Source organism: Zingiber officinale, unplaced genomic scaffold (genome assembly GCF_018446385.1).
Source record: "Zingiber officinale cultivar Zhangliang unplaced genomic scaffold, Zo_v1.1 ctg72, whole genome shotgun sequence".
Classification (NCBI taxonomy): domain Eukaryota; kingdom Viridiplantae; phylum Streptophyta; class Magnoliopsida; order Zingiberales; family Zingiberaceae; genus Zingiber; species Zingiber officinale.
Window position 1 is genome coordinate 400,661 of NW_024589968.1, and position 24,566 is coordinate 425,226.

Below are 24,566 nucleotides of genomic sequence, written 5' to 3' on the forward strand. Positions count from 1 at the left end.
TAACATGTTAGTTAATCTAACCTGGAAGCTAATCACCCCTCGAGTTATTCTCCTATAGTTCGGGCCCTCTGTAGACCGTAGGGTTAGGGTTTTCCCATCGTCTTTCATTTGGCCAATTCTTTCGGTGTGATCGAACAATCTACTTATCAGTTTGACTGAGCGAGCCTGTTTATCCAAAGCATTGGTTTGAAGTTGGTTGAAGATCATCGAGATGGTAACAACATTGTGCTCTCGGTACACTTCCCAAGCATGCCCTATCATTGTCTCCTTGTTGCATATCCCAAGCATGCCGGATAGGGTGGTAAATGAACCAATGGTTCAAAAATAAGTTTAGTGTTCAGTTTAATACGGAGTTATTTATGTTCGTTCAATATACACAATTTTAATTAATTGGATACGCTTCAATAACTTACGAATAAATTTGAAAAATTATAATGGTGAATAATGATCATCAATAACTTTTTTATAAACATGCTAAATAAATAAAATTAAATAAGTTTAAATTATTAAATTTAATAACTAATTGAATAAGTTTCAAGCAATAAATAAGTTTGTTCTTGCTTAATAGTACCACGGTAGGGCACTTTTTTTAGTTTCCCAAATATTTAAGGATCGAGTTTAAATCTCGGTGAATTAACGGATGAATTTTCTCTAATGGATGGTTGATCTAAGAAAACTGGATTGATGGACCGGTGGAAAATTTTCATGGCTTGATTGATCAACCCAGGATTAGTCAACGAAAGTTGAATACCAACTAAATTGAGAACTTGATAATATCTAAACGAACCAAACTCTGTCCTCACGGTGTAATCAAATTGGTATTCCCTAAGGATTAAATGTCATCCCACTTAGAAAGTTGTTTGGTATGTGATTTATCTTTCTTGGGCGGAGTAAAATTATTTTTTCTAACCAAATTTAAAAAAATAAACTACCCTAATTATGGTTCTTCAATTATATTTGAATAACCTAATCAAATTTAAAATTTTAATTAAATTAGTAAAAAAATTCAATTATTTTTGTAATTTTAATTATTTTTAAATATATAAAATTTTAAGATTTAATTTCATGGACTATAATTAATAATTTAAAAATAAACTTAATTTAATATAAAATTTTAATTTAACTTGGTCGGGTGCGCCGAACCCCTGCAAAAGTGCAACACAAGGATGACACGTGAAGGATCTAGTAGCAAGCTATTGTAATGATCCCTCCCCAAAACAAAAATTAATTTAATATCATAGTGAATCAATGATCCACGTATCAGATATTAAACTGATAAGAACATATACTACACTTGATCTTAGCCAAAAGGCCGAGAAAGGTATGAATAAAATAGAACCATAGCCTCTTCTTTTATAGCACTAGTTCCACTCCGCCAATAAAAACAAATGATATGGGACTAAATTCTAAACCCTAAACTCTAAACTCCATCTAGTATAAAAGGTCATTACAGTAGTTTTTTTGTTTTTTTGCAAGAAGAGGCTAGAGTACAAGTCCACCTAGTCTAAATGGCCATTACAGATTTTTTTTAAGAAGAGGCGAGAGTACATTGCAATCCGTGATCTTTCTCATGTCTCCTTCTCCTTGGCCGCGGAAAAGAAATGAGAGTCTTGTTGCTTGCGATTTTTTTCTGGAGGCAGTTAAGGTTTGTTGCTTCGCCGCTGCAGCTGCGTCGGTGAGCAGGACCTCTCCTCCGTCGCTCACCCTCTCTCCGCCTCGCTCCCTCGTAAGCTGATCGAATTTCCCGCCGAAGTCATATGTGGGTTTGATCTCCCAATTCGCTCGGCTCGTCACTAGGAGTTGTATAACAACTTCTTAGGTAGGTGTTACAAATATTTTAAAATGATTTTAATAATTTAAATTAATTTTAATAAAATTTAAATGATTTTGACCAAGTAATATTTTAATATAAGAGTATTATATAAATAATAAATTTGATTAAAATAAAATAATTGATTAGGTTGTTGTAGATACAATAATATCGAAAAAAGTATATTTTTATATAAAATATCTTTATAGGATGTTTTTTTTAATATTCATTTGATGATATATTGAATATGGGATCTCCTTTTATTTGTAATTTTAATTATTTTTAAATATATAAAATTTTAAGATTTAATTTAATGGACTATAATTAATAATTTAAAAATAAACTTAATTTAATATAAAAATTTAATTTAACTTGGTCGGGTGAGCCGAACCCCTGCAAAAGTGCAACACAAGGATGACACGTGAAGGATTTAGTAGCAAGCTATTGTAATGAACCCCTGGTATAAATGGCCATTAGAGTTTTTTTTTAAGAAGAGGCAAGAGTACACTGCAAACCGTGATCTTTCTCACATCTCCTTCTCCTTCGCCACGGAAAAGAAAGGAGAGTCTTGTTGCTTGTGATTTTGTTCTGGAGGCAGTTAAGGTTTGTTGCTTCGTCGCTGCAGCTGCGTCGACAAGCAGGACATCTCCTCCGTCGGTCAACCTCTCTCCGCCTCGCTCCCTCGTAAGCTGATCAAATTCTTTGCCTAAGGTGTCTGTAGGTTCGATCCCCCGATTCGCTCGGCTCATCACTAGTCGGTTTCAGATGTTGATCCTATAGGAAATGGGAACGTAGGAGCATGCCCACGTTCCCCACTACTATTAATGGAAAAGTCCAATATATCCTTGAGTTATTTTCCTTTATAAGGGGTGCGTCCAAGGATCATGGCGGATGATTCACAGTGTAGAGAAAGAGACAACGAGAGAGTGAGAAGAATATCTGAGACGGTGAGATTTGGTTCGTGGAATTGTGGAGAGCTTTCCAATCCTATGATTGCTCTTCCGGCAGCAAGTCCAATCGTCGTCGATTGTAGATCTGTGGGAGATCGTTGTAAGTGTTTACCATTTTAATTCGTTTTGATTCGTGCATTTAGAGTATCAACAATGGTATCATAGCACATAGTTAGTTATAAATGCATGACAAATCTCCTGCTTAAAATTTCTACCCCTTCCTTTTGCTCTCTTTTCCTGCCGCTCCGATCGATTTTGTTGACTGCTGCCAACACATGGAAAAATAGTGTCCATGTCGCAAACTTCCCCAATTGCCGACGTCGTAGGCCTTGAGGAACACCCACAAAGTTTGCTCTGATATTGGCCGGTGGTTGTGCTCATGGCCACCACTCGTAGAGGCTTTGCGTCATTAGCGTCGGAGGGCTATCGCCAAAGACTTTGTAACGACCCAATTTTCCCTATTTCAAGTTCTAAAAGTCCATAAAAATATTTGGAAATACTTTTAAAATATTCTAGAGATTTTTAAAAATTTTTAGAGTATTTTTATGTAATTTTTGGAGTTCGTTTGGTATTTTTACCAAGGAGAATAAGTTTAAAAAAAAAAAAAAAAAGGGTTGTAGAAGCTGGGTTTCGAACCCAGCACCCCGGACCCAAGCAAAATCAGCCCAACCAACCGAGCTGCGCTCGATTTGTTAATTATATATGGAGCGATATATATTTAAGTAGTAGTTAGGAACAGTAAAATAAATTGGAAATAAAAGTGCGCGGCTGAGGGATCGAAGCTGCGATCTGTGGCTTCGGTTAAAAGCCGGCTGACCAACTGGGTTGCGCGTGATTTGTTAACCAAGTATGTAGCGGAATATATTTAAGCTATAGTTGGAACGTTTAAAATAAATTGGAAAAAAATGCGCGGCTGAGGGATTGAAGCCGAGACCTCTTATTTCGGTTAAAAATCGGTTAACCAACTGTGCCGGTGAGTTTTGTTAATTAAAGAAAGAACGGATTATATTTAAGGTATAGTTAGTAATAGAAAACCTAGTTATAAGAAAGGGAATTAGGTTTTGGATTTTTTTGGAAAACCAAAACATTTTCTCTCAAAATTCTTCTCCCCTTCTCCTCTCTCGCGACGGCGGCTTTTCCCGAGCGAAACCAGAGACGAGGCTAGGGCATCGTCTCCGGCGCCGGCCAAGGGGTGTTTCCACGTGATTTTCACACCGTCGAGATCCTCTCGTTGAGGAGAAGCCATAAGCACGAAGCAGAGGCCGAAAGCTTGAGTTCTCCGAACCCTAGCAGCCATCTTCTTTGGTTGTAAGTCCAAGAACAGCGAGGTGAGTTGCTACTCACCTGCAGTAGGAGTAGTTCCGCGATTTCGTTTTTCTTCTTTGCTTTGCTTTCGGATTCTTGTTTCCTTCTTTGATTCCGGAGCTCCGAGGTTTATTCCTTGATTCCTTTCTTTGTTCCCGAAGTTTTGCCTTCTGTTGAAGTTGCTTCCGAGAATCTCAAAGAAAGGAGATAGTTTTGTTTGCTTAGCATGTGGTTTGTTTTTCTTGAGTTGCTGCCGTGAGAAATTCTTGAATTGGATGAAAGGTTTCGATCTTGATGTTCTCATGGTTTCCTTGAAGTGGAATTTGTGTTCACAGAATCGGAACATAGGGTACAGAATTGAGTTGCTAGGAATATAACTTATATTTAGCATACCATTTTTGGATTCCATGTTCCATGTTACTGCCGTGAGCAGGATTGAGTTGCTAGTCTTCATCTATAGTAGCATGATTAAATAATCAGAAGCTTGAAGGGATTTAGGTTCTTTGTTACTATGTTGAGCAGAATTGATACATATATATGTATAGTATTTGAGTTTAGGCTTTCTTTGCCGTGATATGTGCTATGAAAGGGGCACGAATTGTATCTTTTGAGCTTACTGTTTAATTCAGGTTTATAGGGGGAAAGTGATAATGATGAAGCAATATGGTCCTACCCAATGTCTTTTATGAGTGCGAGAGGGCCCTTGCAAGCATGACACTGATAGTAGATGCCGGTGATGTGATACTAAATAAAGGATTGTTGTTATCAGATATGTGTTCAGAAGTTCTAAAGTAGATGGCTCAAAGTACGTGCTAGGAATTAGTGAAATTATCTCCATTAGTTAAGAGGGATAGAGAAATGAGTGGGGGTGTCGACTGTAGCTAGAGCTGTAGTTTTCGAGCCTACTCTTTAATAGAGATGAAGACAGTGTAACTGGCATTGGATGGCTAACTAGTGGTCCATCATTTAACATTGGATCTGACCGAACCATGTGAGAGATGATTATAGGATGAGATTGTTTTTATAAGTATGCAGATTTTATAAGTGTGCAGATTTTATTAAGCTTAGTATAGTGCAGATTTTATAAGTATAAAGTGCAGATTTTGTAAGCTTATAGAATGCAGATTGTTGTTAAGTGTGCAGATTTTAGTAAGCTTAATATGCAGAATTTTATTAGCATAGTGGGCAGATTTTTGGTTTAAGCCTTTCAAAGTTAGAATTTGCTTAAACATTTCAGTTCCTTTTAAAGAAGTATTCTTTTAGAAATATTAGAAAAGAATAAGAAAGATAAAGAAAGGAAAGAAAAAGGCCAAGGCCTTAAGTAGATCCCAAAGGCAAGACTTTAAGGATTTTGGCACACGAGGTGCTTATTAAAATGCCAAGGCATTTAAAGAAGAAGTAAATAAGATAATAAGTATTTTACTTTTAAAGGGCATGTACCGGACACAAGGTCCAAGGGATGGGCTCCAAGTTGCCCCTAGGCACAAGGCCTAGAAGTATCTTAGTAGTTTCGGGATTAGCTACCTCGATTCTTATTAAGAATGCGCGCAAAGTGGTACAATGCCGGGCCCAAGAGAAGTTGATTATTATTTTGAAGTATTAAAAGTATAAGCTTTTGAACAAGTAAAAATAAGTTTTACTTAAGAATAGAAGTACCAAAGAATAAGTTTTAAACAAGTGAAATAAAAGATTAAGCTTAGAGCAAATGAAGTAAGTTTCACTTTGTTTTAAAGATCAGCAAGTTTAGCTTTCTTTTATGCTAGCAGCTTTTACATGTTTAGTTTCTTACATGTTATTTATTTGCTAGTTGATGAGCATGTTTAGCTTTACATGTTTAGTAGCTTTACATGTTTAGTATTTCAGTTAGTATGATTCCTTTGCCATTTATGAGCATGAGTAGCTATACATGTTAGCTTTTCAGTTCGTTGATTTCTTTGCTATTTATGAGCATGAGTAGCTTCACATGTTAGCATTCAGTTTTAGCATGTTCTTATTTATATACATGCATATCGAGTTTTTGTGAGTTAGAAAGCACTCACTAAGCTTTTAGCTTATAGATACTATTATCCTCCTACTGCAGATAAAGGAAAAGTATAAGAAAGAAAGGCGACAAGGAGATGCTGTGACAGTGTGTGTGATGGCAGGACTATGGAGAGATCATGAGTTTGCTAAGGAAACTGTCAAGACTCCTTTTGAGTTTTCTTCCAGTTATTAAGTTGATATAGATTGTATTAGTTGTTTCCTTTGTCTATGTTGATTATTTGAGTCTATTCCGCATTGTTAGTTGAGTTATTTCCTATTGTTGGAGTTCTATAGTTTTCTATTGCTAGAATAGTTTCTTTTTAGTTGTCGTGGCATTATTACTGTGTGGTTGTAAAAAAAAAATATGTTCCAGCCGCCTGTGGCTGTGTATATAGTGTTTGTATTGTTGATTTGGTCACCGGTACAGAGGAGACTCTGCCGAAATTTTTCGGTAGGGATTCCTCGTAGCTAAGTAGCGTACCGGTTAAGTTGAGTTAGTAGTTAAGTAGCGTCCACCCTTAGAGAGTAGTAGTAGTAGTAAGAAGGGTGGTCGTTACAGACTTCCCCTGGTTTCTGGTCACTAACATTTTTTTTTGCTTGTTTTAGTGTGTGCGAGATCAAAGGAAAACTTTTTCTCATAGTAAAAAGTCTTATTCCAATCAATAACCAAGTAACCATTGCCAGCATGCCCTCTTTTCAATTTTCAAACATAATCAATCGTATTGTCAAATATTTTGAGGAGGAAGTCTCAATTCATGCATCTTACTCTTGAGGTTTTGGTGGTTCTCCACTATGTGAAAAATGACTTTTTACTTCGTTGATTACCTGAAGTAAAAGATCTGTTTTTACCGAAGTAGACACGCGTGTAGTAAAAAGATTCATTTTACTTCGGATAAACTCCGAAGTCATAGGCCCAGAAAAAATGAAGTCGTATTGGGTGTCGGGTTCAGACATATTACGAAGTAAAAAGTGCATATAACTTCGTCGGTTTTTAAAAACACCGAAGTAATTAATCCTTTTCGACTTCATCGTATAGTATTTGTTGTGAAGTAATATACCTACTTTAACTTCGGTTAAAAATAAAGTAATGGATTACTTTTACTTCGTCATATATCATTAATTTCTGAAGTAATTATCGATTAAATTACATTTAGCTTCGTTCTGGATCGAAGTAATAGATAGATACGACTTTGAAATTTTTGGTAATAACTGAAGTAGTTGATACTATTTTATAGCAACAAATTGTGAATTCAAATTTTGAATTTGAAATGACGTGCCTTGACTGAATTTTTTTGACTGAATTCAATTTTCAACTTTCAAATGCCGCAAATGCCATGTCTTGACTGAATTTCTTTGACTGAATTCAAACTTCAAATTTTCAAATGCCGTGCCTTGACTGAATTGCTTAGAATGAATTCAAATTTTGTATTTCAAATGTCGTGCCTTGACTGATCTCGACTTTGGAAAATGTCGTGCACAGCTCCAGCGGTGACGTGCCATTCTTGAAACCACCGCCCTCCCTGTTCATTTTGACTTTCGGGGCACAAAATTTGAATGCAACCTCTCTTGCCTTGCTGGCCACGGTTTCCAAGGTTGCCACACTCTTCTTCCCCAAGACTTCACCGGAGAAACCTTTGAAGGTCTGCGGGCCACCAGAAGCAGTTGTCGTCGCCGGAAATTTGTGTTCCTTGCCTTCCCACTGACCAGTGAGCACTATGGCAGCCCCCACCACTGGTCTCATCACGATCCACAACAACAAACCAAATAAAGAACAACCGAAAACAGAAGTATCTAATCCAAGAAAGCATAATGAATCAGCCCTTTAGGTAATGACCTCGTAAACATAGAGACTGAAAAAAAAGCAAAAAAAATTTCCAAACACTTGTCTTTGTTGGAAGAATAGCACCAAACCAACAACAAATTGGAGACCGTCTAAAACATGATTTTGCAAATTAAAGGAGGAGAAAAAGAAGAAGAATAAGAAAAAGAAATTGAAGGAAAGAAACCTGGACCTCAGCCTTCCACCAGCTCTATCAAATTGAAAACATACGGTATATCTCAAACACTTGCAACCTAAACCCTGCGTAAGAAAGTTCAAGTTGCCAAACCTTATTTCGGAAGCCCTAACGAGGAAACCTTCATCTCTGTTTCCTAAGACTCCAAATCGGAAGCCCTAACGAGGGGGAACGGAGAGGACTGAAATGAAGGGGAAGGAAGAGGAGGTCCAAAAAATCAATTTCGGCAGAGGGAAGCCCTAACCCAAGAAAACGAAAAAGTGGGGGGAAATAAAAGTGGTCTCAAAATAAAAGTTAACTCTTGTACTATTACTTCAGAGTAAACACTAAAAATTGTATTCACGACGTTACTACTTCGGTATTTAACAACTTTCCGAAGTAATAGCTTATTTCAGTTTAAAGCGAAGCCCGTGTTTTTAAATCTGCGAAGTCTATATTTGTATATACTTCGTCGGTTTTTTCAGCGAAGTTGCTTATACACTTTTACTTCGTATATTTAAATTGACGAAGTAAATTGTGGCGAAGTAAAAAGTCATTTTTCACATAGTGCTCATTTGCTATGCTGAGTTCATCCTATTGAACTCGTTTTGTTTCTTTTATATCTACTTGCAATAGCCTGGAGGGATGAGATGTGGAATGTCAATCTTAGTTTGGCCTTTGTGCTTCCTTCTCCTATTGCAAAATATATTAAAGAACTTTGTTGCCTACTTTCCCAACTCTGTTGCATCCAGGTATGAAAGCGCCTTAACATGTTAGTTAATCTAACCCACAAGCTAATCACCCCTCGAGTTATTCTCCTATAGTTTGGGCCCTCCATAGACCGTAGGGTTAGGGTTTTCCCATGGTCTTTCATTTGGCATGTTCTTTCAGTGTAACCGAACAATTTACTTGTCAGTTTGACTGAGCGAGACTATTTATCCAAAGCATTGGTCTGGAGTTGGTTCAAGATCATCGAGATGGTAACAACATTGTGCTCTCGGTACACATCCCAAGCGTGCCCTATCATTGTGCCCTCGTTGCATATCCCAAGCATGCCAGATAAGGCGGTAAATGAACCAATGGTTCAAAAATAAGTTTGGTGTTCAATTTAATATGAAATTATTTATGTGCGTTCAATACAACACTATTTTAATTAATTGGACATGCTTCAAAAATTTATGAATAAATTTGAACAAGTATATTGGTGAATAATGATCATCAATAACTTGTTTATAAACATGTTAAATAAAATAAAATAAAATAAAATAATTAAATTTAATAAATAATTGAATAAGTTTCAAACAATAAATAAGGTTGTTCTTGTGTAATAGTACCATGATAGGACACTTTTAGTTTCCCAAATATTTAAGGATCGAGTTTAAATCTCGGTGAATTAACGGATGAATTTTCCCTAATAGACGATTGATCTAAGAACATTGGATTGATGGACCAGTGGAAAATTTTTATGTCTAGATTGACCATCCCAGGATTAGTCAGCGAAAGTTGAGTACTTGATACCAATTCAATTGAGAACTTGATAACATTTAAACGAACCAACCTCAAGCCAAACTTGAACCAAACTCTACCCCCACGGTGTAGCCAAATTGGTATTCAGGTAATTAAATAATAAATTTGATTAAAATAAAATAATTGATTAGGTTGTTGTAGATACAATAATATTGAAAAAAGTATATTTTTATATAAAATATCTTTATAGGATGTTTTTTTTTAATATTCATTTGATGATATATTGAATATGGGATCTCCTTTCATTTGTAATTTTAATTATTTTTAAATATATAAAATTTTAAGATTTAATTTAATGGACTATAATTAATAATTTAAAAATAAACTTAATTTAATATAAAAATTTAATTTAACTTGGTCGGGTGCGCCGAACCCTTGCAAAAGTGCAACACAAGGATGACACGTGAAGGATCTAGTAACAAGCTATTGTAATGATCCCTCCCAAAACAAAAATTAATTTAATATCATAGTGAACCAATGGTCCACGTATCAGATATTAAACTGATAAGAACAGATACTACACTTGATCTTAGCCAAAAGGCCGAGAAAGGTATGAATAAGAAAGTGTCATAGCCTCTTCTTTTATAGCACTAGTTCCACTCCGTCAATCAAAAACAAAAGATATGAGACTAAATTCTAAACCCTAACATGTAAACTCCATCTAGTATAAAAGGTCATTGCAGTTTTTTTTTTTGTTTGTAAATAGAGGCGAGAGTACAACTCCACCTGGTCTAAATGACCATTAGAGTTTTTTTTCATAAGAGGCGAGAGTACACTACAAACTGTGATCTTTCTCATGTCTCCTTCTCCTTGGCCGCGGAAAAGAAAGGAGAGTCTTGTTGCTTGCGATTTTGTTCTGGAGCTAGTTAAGGTTTGTTGCTTCGCCGCTGCAGCTGCGTCGACGAGCAGGGCCTCTCGTCCGTCGGTCACCCTCTCTCCATCTCACTCCCTCGTAAGCTGTTCAAAATTTTCACCGAAGCTGTCTGTGGGTTTGATCCCCCGATTCGCTCATCTCGTCAATAGTCGGCTTCAGATGTCGATCCTATAGGAAATGGGAACGTGGGAACATGCCCACGTTCCCCACTACTCTTAATGGAAAAGCCCATCATATCCTTGGGTTATTTCCCTTTATAAGGGGTGCGTCCAAGGATCATGGGGGACGATTCACGGTGTAGAGAAAGAGACAGCGAGAGAGTGAGCAGAACATCTGAGACGGTGGGATTTGGTTCGTGGAATTGTGGAGAGCTTTCCAATCCTATGATTGCTCTTCCGACCGCAAATCCAATCTTCGTCGATTGCAGATCTGCGGGAGACCGTTGTAAGTGTTTACAATTTTAATTCGTTTTGATTCATGCATTTAGAGTATCAACAATGGTATTAGAGCACATAGTTAGTTATAAATGCATGACAAATCTCCTACTTAAAATTGCTACCCCTTCCTTTTGCTCTTGTTTGCTACCGCTCCGATCGATTTTGTTGCCCGCTGCCAACACATGGAAAGATAGCGTCCATGTCATTAACTTCGCCAATTGCCGACGTCGTAGGCCTTGAGGGGCACCCACGGAGTTTGTCTCCGATTTGGCCGGTGGCTTGGCTCATGGCCGCCACTCGCTGAGGCTTTCCGTCATTAACATCAGAGGGCTATCGCCAAAGACTTCCCCTGATTTCTGGGCACTAACATTTTTTTTTACTTGTTTTTGTGTTTGCGAGATCATAGGAAAACTTTTTCTCATAGTAAAAAGTCTTATTCCAATCAATAACCAAGTCACCATTGTCAGCATGCCCTCTTTTCAATTTTCAGACATGATCAATCGTACTATCAAATATTTTGAGGAGGAAGTCTCAATTCATGCATCTTACTCTTGATGTTTTAGTGGTTCTCATTTGATATGCTGGGTTCATCCTATTGAACTCGTTTTGTTTTTTTTATATCTACCTACAATAGCCTGGAGGGAAGAGATGTGGAAAGTCAATCTTACTTTGGCCTTTGTGCTTCCTTCTCCCATTGCAAAATATATTAAAGAACTTTGTTGCCTACTTTCCCAACTCTGTTGCTTCCTGGTATGAAAGTGCCTTAACATGTTACTTAATCTAACCCGCAAGCTAATCACCCCTCGAGTTATTCTCCTATAGTTCGGGCCCTCCGTAGACTGTAGGGTTAGGGTTTTACCATGGTCTATCATTTGGCATGTTCTTTCAGTGATCCATTTATCAGTTTGACTGAGCGAGCCTATTTATCTAAAGCATTGGTCTGGAGTTGGTTCAAGATCATCGAGATGGTAACAACATTGTGCCCTCGGTACACATCCCATGTGTGCCCTATCATTGTGCCCTCGTTGCATATCCCAAGCGTGCTGGATAGGGCGGTAAATGAACCAATTGTTCAAAAATAAGATTGGTGTTCAATTTAATAAGGAATTATTTTTGTTCGTTCAATACAACACAATTTCAATACCTTACGAATAAATTTGAACAAGTATGTTGGTGAATAATGATCATCAATAACTTTATTATAAACATGTTAAATAAATAAAATAAAATAAAATAATTAAATTTAATAAATAGTTGAACAAGTTTCAAACAATAAATAAGGTTATTCTTGTGTAATAGTACCACGGTAAGGCACTTTTTTTAATTTCCCAAATATTTAAGGATTGAGTTTAAATCTCGATGAATTAACGAATGAATTTTCTCTAATGGACGATTGATCTAAGAACACTGGATTGATGGACCGGTGGAAAATTTTTATGGTTGGATTGACCATCCCAGGATTAGTAAGTTGAATACTTGAATTTTCTCTATTAGAAAGTTGTTTGGTACGTGATTTATCTTTCTTCGGCGGAGTAAAATCATTTTTTCTTACCAAATTAAAAAAAACCACACTAATTAAGTTATTTCAATTAAATTGAAGGACCTAATTAAATTATTTCAAAATTTAATCTAAGAAAACATCAATTTATTCAATTCTAATTTTAAAATTTCTTATTCATTAAGTGAACATTAATAATTAATTCAATAAAAAAATTCAATTATTTTTATGTGTTTTGTATTTATTTTTAAATATATAAAATTTTAAGATTTAATTTCTTCCACTATAATTAATAATTTAAAAAAAACATAATTTAATATAAAAATTTAATTTATCTTGGTCAGGTGCGTCGAACCCCTACAAGAGTGCAACACAGGGATGACGCGAAGGATCCAATAGCAAGCTACTGTAATGATCCCTCCCCAAAATAAAAATTAATTTAATATCATAGTGAACCAATGGTCCACGTATCAGATATTAAATTGATAAGAACAGATACTACACTTGATCTTAGCCAAAAGGCCGAGAAAGGTATGAATGAAAAAGTGCCATAGCCTCTTCTTTTATAGCACTAGTTCCACTCCGTCAATCAAAAACAAACGATATGGGACTAAATTCTAAACCCTAAACTCTAAACTCCACCTAGTATAAAAGGTCATTACAGTTTTTTTTGTTTGTAAATAGAGGCGAGAGTACAACTCCACCTGGTATAAATGGCCATTAGAGTTTTTTTTTTAAGAAGAGGCGAGAGTACACTGCAAACCGTGATCTTTCTCACGTCTCCTTCTCCTTGGCCGTGGAAAAGAAAGGAGAGTCTTGTTGCTTGCGATTTTGTTCTGGAGGCAGTTAAGATTTGTTGCTTCACCGCTGTAGCTGTGTCGACGAGCAGGACCTCTCCTCCGTCGGTCACCCTCTCTCCTCCTCGCTCCCTCGTAAGCTGATCAAATTCTTCGCCGAAGCTGTCTATGGGTTTGATCCCTCGATTCGCTCGGCTCGTCACTAGTTGGCTTCATATGTTGATCCTATAGGAAATGGGGAACGTGGGAACATGCCCACGTTCCCCACTACTATTAATGGAAAAGTCCATTATATCCTTGGGTTATTTTCCTTTATAAGGGGTACGTCCAAGGATCATTGGGGGGCTGATTCACGGTGTAGAGAAAGAGACAACGGGAGAGTGAGAAGAACATTTGAGACGGTGGGATTTGGTTCGTGGAATTGTGGAGAGCCTTCCGATCCTATGATTGATCTCCCGACAGGAAATCCAATCGTCGCCGATTGTAGATCTACAGGAGATTGTTGTAAGTGTTTACCATTTTAATTCATTTTGATTCATGCATATTGAGTATCAACAATGGTATCAGAGCATATAGTTAGTTATAAATGCATGACAAAACTCTTGTTTAAAATTGCTACCCCTTCCTTTTGCTCTTGTTTGCTGCCGCTCCGATCGATTTTGTTGCCTATTGCCAACACATAGAAAGATAGCATCCATGTCGTGAACTTCCCTAATTGCTGACGTCGTAGGCCTTGAGGGACACCCACGGAGTTGTCTCCGATTTGGCCGGTGGCTGTGCTCATGGCCGCCACTCGCAGAGGCTTTGCGTCATTAGCGTCGAAGGGCTATCGCCAAAGACTTCCCCTGGTTTTTGGGCACTAACGTTTTTTTTTACTTGTTTTAGTGTGTGAGAGATCAAAGGAAAACGTTTTCTCATAGTAAAAAGTCCTATTCCAATCAATAACCAAGTCACCATTACCAGCATGCCCTCTTTTCAATTTTCAGACATGATCAATCATACTGTCAAATATTTTGAGGAGGAAGTCTCAATTCATGCATCTTACTCTTGAGGTTTTGGTGGTTCTCATTTGATATGCTGGGTTCATCCTATTGAACTCCTTTTGTTTCTTTTATATCTACTTGAAATGGCCTGGAGGGAAGAGATGTGGAAAGTCAATCTTACTTAGGCCATCGTGCTTCCTTCTCCCATTGCAAAATATATTAAAGAACTTTGTTGCCAACTTTCCCAACTCTGTTGCTTCCTAGTATGAAAGCACCTTAACATGTTTGTTAATCTAACCCGCAAGCTAATCACCCCTCGAGTTACTCTCCTATAGTTAGGGCCCTCCGTAGACCGTAGGGTTAGGGTTTCCCCATGGCCTTTCATTTGGCTTGTTCTTTCTGTGTGACCGAACAATTTACTTATCAGTTTGACTGAGCGAGCATATTTATCCAAAGCATTGGTCTGGAGTTGGTTCAAGATCATCGAGATGGTAACAACATTGTCCTCTCGGTACATATCCCAAGCGTGCGCTATCATTCTGCCCTCGTTGCATATCCCAAGCGTGCCGGATAGGGCAGTAAATGAACCAATGGTTCAAAAATAAGTTTGGTGTTCAATTTAATATGGAATTGTTTATGTGCGTTCAATACAACACAATTTTAATTAATTGGGCATGTTTCAATAACTTATGAATAAATTTGAACAAGTATATTAGTGAATAATAATCAGCAATAACTTTTTATAAACATGTTAAATAAATAAAATAAAATAAGTTTAAATTATTAAATTTAATAACTAATTGAATAAGTTTTAAGCAATAAATAAGGTTGTTCTTGTGTAATAGTACCACGGTAGGACACTTTTTTAGTTTCTCAAATATTTAAGGATCGTGTTTAAATCTTGGTGAATTAACGGATGAATTTTCTCTAATGGACGGTTGATCTAAGAACACTGGACTGACAGACCGGTTAAAAATTTTCATGGCTGGAGGATTTGCAAGTTGAATACTTGATACCAATTAAATTGAGAACTTGATAACATTTAAAATTTAAAATGAATAACCTAATCAAATTTAAATTTTTAATTAAATTATTTCAAAATTTCATCTAAGAAAACATCAATTTATTCAATTATAATTTTAAAATTTCTTATTTATTAACTAAAAATTAATAATTAAATCAGTAAAAAAAATTGATTATTTATTATGTGTTTTGTATTTATTTTAAAATATATAAAATTTTATGATTTAATTTCATGGAATGTAATAAATAATTTAAAAATAAACTTAATTTAGGTGATGTTTGGTTCTCACCTAGGAATCGGAATGGGAATAGGTTTCATAGTATTGTGGAATGGGAATGAGTGTGAGCTTGGGTATCATTCCTAAAACTAATGTTTGGTTAGTTGAATATTTTCAATCGGAATGAACTTAAATTTTCTTTTTTTACCCTTAAAGGAAAATAAGAGAAAAAATTAGATGGAAAGTAAAATTGAATGTGAGAGACACATATGATGAGAGAGAAAGTGTGATGGGAAAAAATGAAGAGAGGGAAAGTATGATGAGAGAAAATGAGGAGAGAGAGCTTGATAGGAGAGATTGAGAAGAGAAAAAGTATGATGAGAGAGAAAGTGTGTTGAGAGAGAAAGAGTAATTGAGAAAAATAAAGAGAGAGAAAGTGTGATGAGAGAAAGTATGATGAGAAAATGTGATGAGAGAGAATGTGTGATGGGAAAAAATGAAGAAAGGGAAAGTGTGATGAGAGAAAATGAGGAGAGAGTGTGTGATGGAAAAGAATGAAGAGAGAGAAAGTGGGATGAGAGAAAATATAGAGAGAGAGTATGGTAAGAGAGATTGAGGAGAGAGAAAGTATGATGAAAAAATAAAGAGAGATAAAATAATGAGAGAGTACAAAATACCGAAAATAGACGAATATTAATAAGGGAATTTTTCGGAATTCTGGAAATATTTCGGAAATTTTTCGGAGATCGTATGGACGAGTTAACGGGGATAAAAACGGGGCCCAAAAAAGCCTGTTTAGGTTACCCTGTTTTAATGAGGAAAAGTTTTAATTTCTTTTCCTTTTTCCTTTTTCTTTTTCTGTGTTTTTTTCTTTTCTCTCATATTCCTATCTCACCGAACCCGTGTGCTCGAGCCTCGCCGCACGCCCAACTCCTCCGAGCCCTAACCGTCGGAGCTCTAACCGCCGGCTGCGGCGGTTTTTCCTCTCTCCCTCGTGCCTAATCCGTGACCAAGGGGACAAGTCGACGCCACTCCATTTTCTCTTCATCCCAGAGCCGAGCCCTAGTCGCGGCGGTTTTTCCTCTCTCCCTCGTGCTTAATCCATGACCACGGGGAGAAGTCGACGCCACTCCATTTTCTCTTCATCCCGGAGCCGAGCCCTAGTCGCGTCGTCGCCACTACGACTCGACGCCGTGCCCTAGCGCTGACGCCCTCTATCTTGCGGACCCGTGTACTAGATCGCCGGTAGCGTGCGTCAAGGATAGAGGTAGGGTTCTTAAGCCTTTCCTCTCTTCTGATTTCATCGCCGGTATCTTCTTCCTTTTTTCCACGCAACGACAGAGCCCTGCCTTAGCTCCGAGCCTTGCTTTCTCCTCAGAGCAGTGGGGATCCAGCAAGGTGAAGGGTTTATTTCTTGTCTGATTTCCCTCTGTCTTTCAGCAGAAAAGCACTATTACTGGTTGTCGGAAAATCGTGGAGGTGGAGGATTTGCTTGATTCCGGCCAACCCATCCCTGTCAGCAGATTGGCACGCCTTAAGTGGTTAGGTTTTGATGGTTGATCACGGAGAAAGTGCCAAGTAAGATGGATTCCAGTAGGTGATGGGCTGTTCGGTGGATCTAAAATTTGGGGGTTTTCAGTTGATCCATATCTAGGCTGTGAGGTTTGCTTGTTTTGGTTTGGCAGCAATCCATCCATCAGTGTTACTTGTTTCAGCATCAGCAGTAGCTGAGGATTGAGGTATGGTGTAGTGATTTGATTATATGAACCTGTGTAGATTTAAATTAGGGTAATGAAATGATTAATGTATAATTAGTTGTTTATATGTATGATGTGATTAGGGTTTTACCCTAAATTAGTTGTAAGGATTTTATTTAGCTATTTATTGAATTTTAGCTAAATAAAAATGTATATGTTTTGGTGACACAGGACTTTGACGCGAGACGAGTATCTCAAAGTCAGATTTGTACCATTTTATCGGAGGCGGGTACTTTTGACTTATGTCATTTGATATACATAGTAGTGATTATAACAAGTTGCATTAATTATGTTTCTTATTTGTTCCGGTTAATCACTACCCGATACTTGTTACATGATTGATTGATTGCTTGTTTTGCATCTCATGTATTCCTTACCTGTTGATACATGCTTATAGGGGTAGTGATATACCATGCTTCACCATGTTCAGGACCTAGGTTTATACCTTCTGTGTACCTTTGATTTGATTTGACTCGTTGACCTATGATGCACTTTTATATATATATAGATTAGGTCAGGATATTTTGTGGTTAGTGCAATGCACCATTTGCATGATTGCATGCTGTGCGATAGTTCGCTCCATTATTGTTGAGCACATCGCCAGTTACATGGATCTGCACACACCACCACTCATGGGTTAGTGGTTGATTCAGGCAGAGTGTGTTGCAGCAGGGACTCTATTAGGCACCGTTGGTCCGCTCATGGGTAGCGTGATGCAATGTGTTAGCTGACAGGGATTCCTCCCCGTCATCGTGTACCGGGAGTTGAGAGCATTGCGCTCCCCCATTTATGATTTGGGGTAAGAGGATAGGTGTACTCCGACAGCATCCCGTCCACTCGGTCACTTATCAGGAGTAGTGACGACAGAGTGCTCGGTTGTCACAACCCTACCCACTCGGCCTCACTATGGTGTGAGATGATCGACTGGCGTCAGGGGTGACTAGGACGCATCATTGGCATCATATGCATGATGCATTTATTGCTTGTGTTTGTGTTTGCTGCATTTATATGCTGCATATTGTTTGGATACCTATGTTTGACATGCATACAGGATTTCCATATCACTCGGACTGTTGTCCTTATACCCAGGTCCTGGTTAGTACAGTTTCTCTCCTGTTTACTTCAGATGCATTTTTATCCTTCTTATATCAGGAGACTGTACGCATGATTAGTGCTAGGTGTTATTTCCTTACTTTGTACATCAGTTGTACCTGCTGAGTGTTGGACTCACCCCGCCTCCATTGCTGTTATTTTCCAGGTTGATGCTGTCAGGAGAGAGTTCCAGTTGCTAGTCCCCTGCAGACCACGAGGACTTATTGATCTTTTGGTTTTTTTCTTTATTTGAACTTGTTATGTTTTGGATTGTTTTACTTATGGATCTTGTATGGATTCTTATCGTTGATGGACTTTGTTGTGGTTTGGATATGTTTTACTCCATGACTTCCTGGATGGCAGAAGAGGTGAGTTTGTCGGATTTGAGCTTTACGAGTGTAGTGGAGTAGGGTTGATTTCGGGTCAAAGTATTATTCTTCCGTTTACTTGTTATATAAACTGCGTGGAATGTCTGTGTATTGTATTTTATTTCTGTTATTATTCTAGCCGTATGTGGATGAGGTATCTGGATATGTAGAAAGTTTCAGATTGTCCGCCGTACAGGGGAGATGCTGCCGAAATTTCTTCGGACAGGGACTCCTCCGGGGCGTGACAATTTATTTGGTATTAGAGCCAGGTTTGCGAGTCAAATTGGACATTTTCGGATTTTCGTTATGGTTATGTTTCGGATTTCCGTTTCGGATTTATATGGATTTCCGGCGATTTTCTCATTCGGAATTTTGAGGTCAAATTGGGGACTGGACAGCAATGGAACATCTCCAGACAGCAAATAGGTATGATGTTTATTTTATGATTGTTATATTGGTAATAATATCTGTAATATAACTTAACAGATATGAGGAGATCTACGCGTATTGCGGCGAGACGTGGTGCTGGACGACCACGTGCGAGGACCACGGGATCTCTGGATATGCCAGAGATGCCTACTGTTGATGAGCCTGTCAGTCAGGGACAGACTCAGCATACTGCGGGCGCTTCAGGATCTCAGACCTCGACGACTCCTATAGAGGTACCTACCTTGGTTATGCCGAGTGTACCTATCCCTACTGTAGTTCCGGTATCATCAGGGGTACCATTGGCGTTTCCGATGTCTGCTCCAGCGCAGCCTACGGCATACCCGGCACCACCGCCACCTGGACCTACAGTGTACCCGACACCAGTGGCACCTGTGCCCCCAGTGCCTACAGTAGCAGCAGCTGCTCCACATCCGGTACCATTACCTACTGTACCTCCAGCTGCGGCCACCTATGTTCACCCGACAGTACCACCGACGGCTTATGCTCCAGTTTATGCAGCAGCACCAGGAGTACCTCCTCCGGTTTATTCCGCAGTACCACTTGTAGCACCAGTTCCAATGGTTCCGCCAGTTCCTGCAGCCGTCCCGATACAGCTCACTGATATTGCTGCAGCATAAGCTAGGATTTCAGTATTAGCAGAGTCGATGAAGACTCGATTCACACTCTTCCGAGGAGACCTTGATCCGAGTATGACCCTGTCATGCATAGAGACTATGGAGCAGACCTTCTTCTATATGGCTTGCTCAGAGTGGGAGAAAGCAGAGCTGGCTGCTTTCCATTTACGGGATGAGGCTAACGCCTGGTGGATTACACAGCGTTCTATCATCGGCGAGCGGAACGTCACTTGGACCAGGTTCAGAGAGGCTTTTGAGAGCCGTTTCTTTCCACTATCATATCAGATGGCTCGTCGGCAGGATTTCATGAGTCTGCGTCAGAATAATCACACGGTGACAGAGTATAATACTGAATTCAACCGGTTGGCTAAGTTTTGTCCAGAGTTAGTTGCGGAGGACAGATCTCGCATGATGCAGTTTATACAGGGACTGGATGGTTATCTGCAAGTAAGGCTTGCCGGTTTAGGGATCGTATCTTATTCAGATGCACTGGATCCACTACAACAAAAATGTTAAAAGACAACACCCCTACGACAACGGTTTTAAGAGAAAGCGTTGCGTATGCACTCAAAGACAACGGTTTTTGCCAAAACCGTTGTCTTTGAACTCCCCATTAAATATAAAAGACAACGGTTTTGTGAAAACTGTTGTCATTGAGCAACTTCTTTTTAAAACAACAACACTTTTTACAACGGTTTATAAAACCGTTGTCTTTAAGCGCGTTTTTAGGGGCTACGACAACAGTTTTGATAAAACCGTTGTCTTTGACTTTATTCGTTTCCCCCTGCAGTTTTGCTTTCCCTCTCTCCGAAAATCTTTTTAGCGCCGTGTTTCTCGTTCGCATTCTCGAACCCTAAGAAATTTTTCATTCCCTCTCCCTTTCCCATCCCCCCACTTCGCTCTCTCTATGTTCCATGGTGAGATGTGGACTGCAGTGTAAGAGTTGGAACCCTTGCTCACTGCCTGTCTAGCGATCTTAAGGTCTAAACTTGACACAAGGTGTTGTTTTACTCGCGCTTTGCTCCCATTTTTTGTCTTGTTTCTTGGGTTTCATCCTAGTTCTGCTGATGTCTGGTCTGGGAGGGCTGGATCTGCTTTCCTTGTGCTTCAGTGTTCACGATCCGGGCGTGCAACATTCTTTTTCGGCGTGATTTGTGTTATTTTGGGGCTTGCGACTCGTCTACCATCAAAAGATGGTATTTTTATGTATTTGGGGTCGATTTATAATTTCCCTTTGTCTTTTTCCCCATATCTTTAGTTTCTCTTAGATTGATGAGATTTTTGGGGTTCCTTTAAAGAGAAAAGATACATTTATGTAATTCCAACTCATGATTGTTAGCATGTTGGCATGGAACTTGTGCCAAGAGCAGCTCCTTTTTCCTCAAGGAGAAGCCTGTGCTATGTGCAGATTATGATAATGTAGTATGTGCTTACATGTACTAATTTACATATTAACATGATTTTATACTCATACCATATAATTTGATAGAGATGCTCATATGGAACTTAACACTCTTCAGGTCATCAGCATGTGTGAAGGTTCAACAACATATGCCTGAAAGCTTGCTGCAGAAGATTGGATAAATGTTGACGCTCTGTTTAATTAATTCTTAATAAGTTGCATAGTTGCATCAACTAGTTGCAAATATGGCTGGCAAGATTTCTTGCAAAATAACAGTTACTGGCCGAAGTGGATTTATAAGCTCATTCTCAAATGTATCACATTATACCGGATCAACATCTTTGAGAAAGACCATTGGCTTTAAGAAACTATGAAATAATTCATTGTTGTTATTCTGAGTGAAATGTGATCGATATGGTATACTCTAGATTCTCTTTTTTTTTCTTTCATGTTTTTTTTACAATTAAACTTCTTTTGTAGTCTCCAGTTTAATTAATTAGCTTACTCATAACTAAATTGCTAATTCAAATGGTCATAGATGTATGGTCAGACTACATTTCTGTGCAACCTTTTGACTATGTCGCCATTTGTTTTGATATCATCTTTTCGCTTGTTTATTATTGTTTTGCTTTGGTGATATTTTTCCATGGAATTTTTATGCACTAGTGGCATAACAAGACTAAATGATCGGGCACGCCAAGATGCTGCTGTTCTTCGACTTGGATTTCTTAAGCTTGATGGTATAACATCTTCTTTAGTCTATACTTTATCTGAATATAACAGAGTTTTCACTTGTTCTTTAGAGTTCCTTCAATATTTTTGAAGTGCTAACATTTATGTAATGTGGAAGCTCGTGCAAGGGAGGACACAAGGAAGATTGACCTTGGTGTTAAGGAAAAGGCTGCTCGGTTGAAGCATTTAGCCACTGTATGTTTTCTAGCTTAGCTTTTCCAATTTTAGCCAAAAATCTCTTTTTTATCTGCATGGCTTGATTTATTCATGCATATCTTGAAGGACAGGGCTCAATCTGATCTGAAGAGAGTAGCAGATCAGCATTGGAGTGATGGGGCCTTAGAGGTTTCTCTTTTTCTGTAGTATTTAACAGCAATTATTCAGTTTCTTTAGTCGTGATTTTCTACTTTTTCCTTCATTATTTATTTGGAAAAACCATCATCAAATTTTATTTTGAGTTGTAAAGAAGATCCTCTATATTCAATATTCTGGAATGAAGATTATTGTATTATTTCTCAATCTAAAAGGAAATTCCATTCAGAATGAAACTACAGTGGCTTCATAAGAATGAAGCAATCATCTGGCAAGTGTTTTGAACCAAACTTGATAGGGTAGATGTATTTCACAGCCATTTGAAATCTTTTTTAAATGTGAGGAATGGAAGGGTATTAAATCAGAGTGGAAGAGGGAGGGAAAACACAACATGTAGGCAAAAAAAAAAAAAACTGATGACCAGCCTTTATAATTTTAAATTTTTTTTGGAGGAATGGTTACTGAATAAAACTTTAACAAGCTACCAAAGTGTTTGTTGAAATGTGCTACATACTCCATTGTAGATTGCGTCCAAGGAATATATGAAATAGTTTAGTTTTGGTTGCTGAGCTAATATTCTGCTTGTTTTCTCATAATATTGCAAGTTAATTATTGTCCATAATATTATGTGTATATTGGATATCAAGTGTGGATTATAGTTTCTTTTATGAGTTAATGGAAGAAATTACGTGACTGTGTGACTATGGAGTTTGTGGAAGTTGTTATTGATGACCATAACAACCCTGTTAAAGTGTCTTTTGATATATTTATTTTACATCTAATTATAACTGTATAATTTTCTTCAAAACATTTTGAGTTTGACCAGGCCGACTTACGACGAGCTGACTTCATATTTAGACGACGTGCCATGGAAGATGCATACATGGCATTGAAGGTAGAAGATGTACTGCTTTTTTTTCCAACATCGTTGTGGTGTAAGTTTAATCATGTATATTACTTGCATAAGTGTCATATGATTAACTAGTTTAAAAAATGCGGAGTCTAGTTTATATCCCATAAATTTTTTGAAATGATTATAATGTTCATTGTCCTTTGTTCTGTTGTTTTACTATAATTCAGTACACAAGATGCAAGTAATGTGAATAATCTGTCTCTCTTGTGCAGTTTATAAGAAACATTCATGACATGATGGCAAACAAATTTTACCAATTGTAAGTCTTTCACCTCAATATCAAACTTTCTTACATGTAGTGACTCCTGTTAAAATTGTTTCTTGCACACTTTTGTGTTTATATGGCATTCATGATCAATCATTCATTTTGTTGAAACAATTCCTTGTAGTCCTTCAAATGAAAGGTCTTTCTCTCTCAAAGATAAAATGGGATTCATTACACTCAAAAAGAATGGGAAAGCTCTTGATCTATTTGCAGATGAGGTCACAACAGACCGTATGCAAGCCATTCAGGTGCTTTAATGTGCATACTTTTTTGTTCTATTTTTGTTTATGAATGCTTCATTTCACATGTTATTGTTTGTTTTAGGAAGCTTATTGGACTATGGCATCTGCCTTACTGCCATCTAGTCCATGATTCTAGCACAAGTCTTATGGCTCTGAGAACTATCATCTAACAGTTTTCACTAGGATGTAACTATCTTACAACGATGAGTCTCGAAGCTTCAATGCAGCTATTTGGTGATGCTAAGGCCAAATATCTAAATCCTTATCTATTTCATCCCGGTTTCTCATAAGTGTTCTTGGTGACATCGTACTACTAGTTTTAGTGATGTATAGACACTTCTCCTCAAATGACTAATCCAATTCGAGACTTCTGCTCCATTTGAACTTGTTTAAACCAAGGAACCATGCTGTTTTCCCTTGATGCTATGCCGAACTGCCTTGCTCTTGGATTCACTTTTCGGTTATTCCACAGGAATTGAGTGTTGTCCTGGAATTGCTTAATATTTTATGTAGATTTTATGTAGAATTTTCTCTTCCGTTTTGTAGACATTGAGTGTTGTCCTGGAATTCTGGAAATCCTTCTCTCATGTCCAGATATTAGAGCTATGCGAAATGTTTATTCTATAGTTATAGTTCAAGCAGTACTTACTACAATTATCTTTTTTCTTATATTTTATATTTTTCTTTGATAAGTTTTGTTTAATTTTTCTCTTGCAGGATGTAACTCGGGCAATTCGTGAGGCTTGAGATTTTGGATGCAAGGAGTGAGCTTTGTTAGGTTATAAATTGCCTTGCTAATGTGTAAAAGTCATATGAAGAACAGTAATGGAAAACATGTGATTTATGGTTTGATACTACTAAATTTGATGAATACAACTCATTTTGTATGTTTTGTATTGGTGGTTTGCTTATATTAAAAATATAATTGTTGTTTGGTATTATCACGTTACAACATGAACATTAAAGACAACGGTTAGAAAC

General features: G+C 37.7%; 1 protein-coding gene and 3 non-coding genes across 4 annotated transcripts; 1 reads left to right on the forward strand and 3 right to left on the reverse strand.

Moving 5' to 3' along the window:
- Positions 1–1,127: 1,127 nt before the first annotated feature.
- Positions 1,128–1,325, reverse strand: LOC122037687. Its single transcript, XR_006127701.1, has one exon. It is a non-coding gene; the product is annotated as a U2 spliceosomal RNA (small nuclear RNA).
- Positions 1,326–9,965: 8,640 nt separating this feature from the next.
- On the reverse strand, positions 9,966–10,162 carry LOC122037689. Its single transcript, XR_006127703.1, has one exon. It is a non-coding gene; the product is annotated as a U2 spliceosomal RNA (small nuclear RNA).
- A 2,594-nt stretch (positions 10,163–12,756) lies between these two features.
- LOC122037707 lies at positions 12,757–12,952 on the reverse strand. The gene has a single exon (XR_006127720.1). It is a non-coding gene; the product is annotated as a U2 spliceosomal RNA (small nuclear RNA).
- Positions 12,953–21,588: 8,636 nt separating this feature from the next.
- LOC122037664 (senescence-associated protein OSA15, chloroplastic-like) lies at positions 21,589–23,961 on the forward strand. Its single transcript, XM_042597170.1, has 7 exons — positions 21,589–21,861; positions 21,972–22,048; positions 22,136–22,198; positions 22,992–23,060; positions 23,291–23,337; positions 23,468–23,591; positions 23,668–23,961. Exons 1-7 carry the CDS (start codon positions 21,768–21,770, stop codon positions 23,713–23,715), a joined length of 522 nt encoding a protein of 173 aa, XP_042453104.1. The 5' UTR covers positions 21,589–21,767; the 3' UTR covers positions 23,716–23,961.
- Positions 23,962–24,566: the final 605 nt, after the last annotated feature.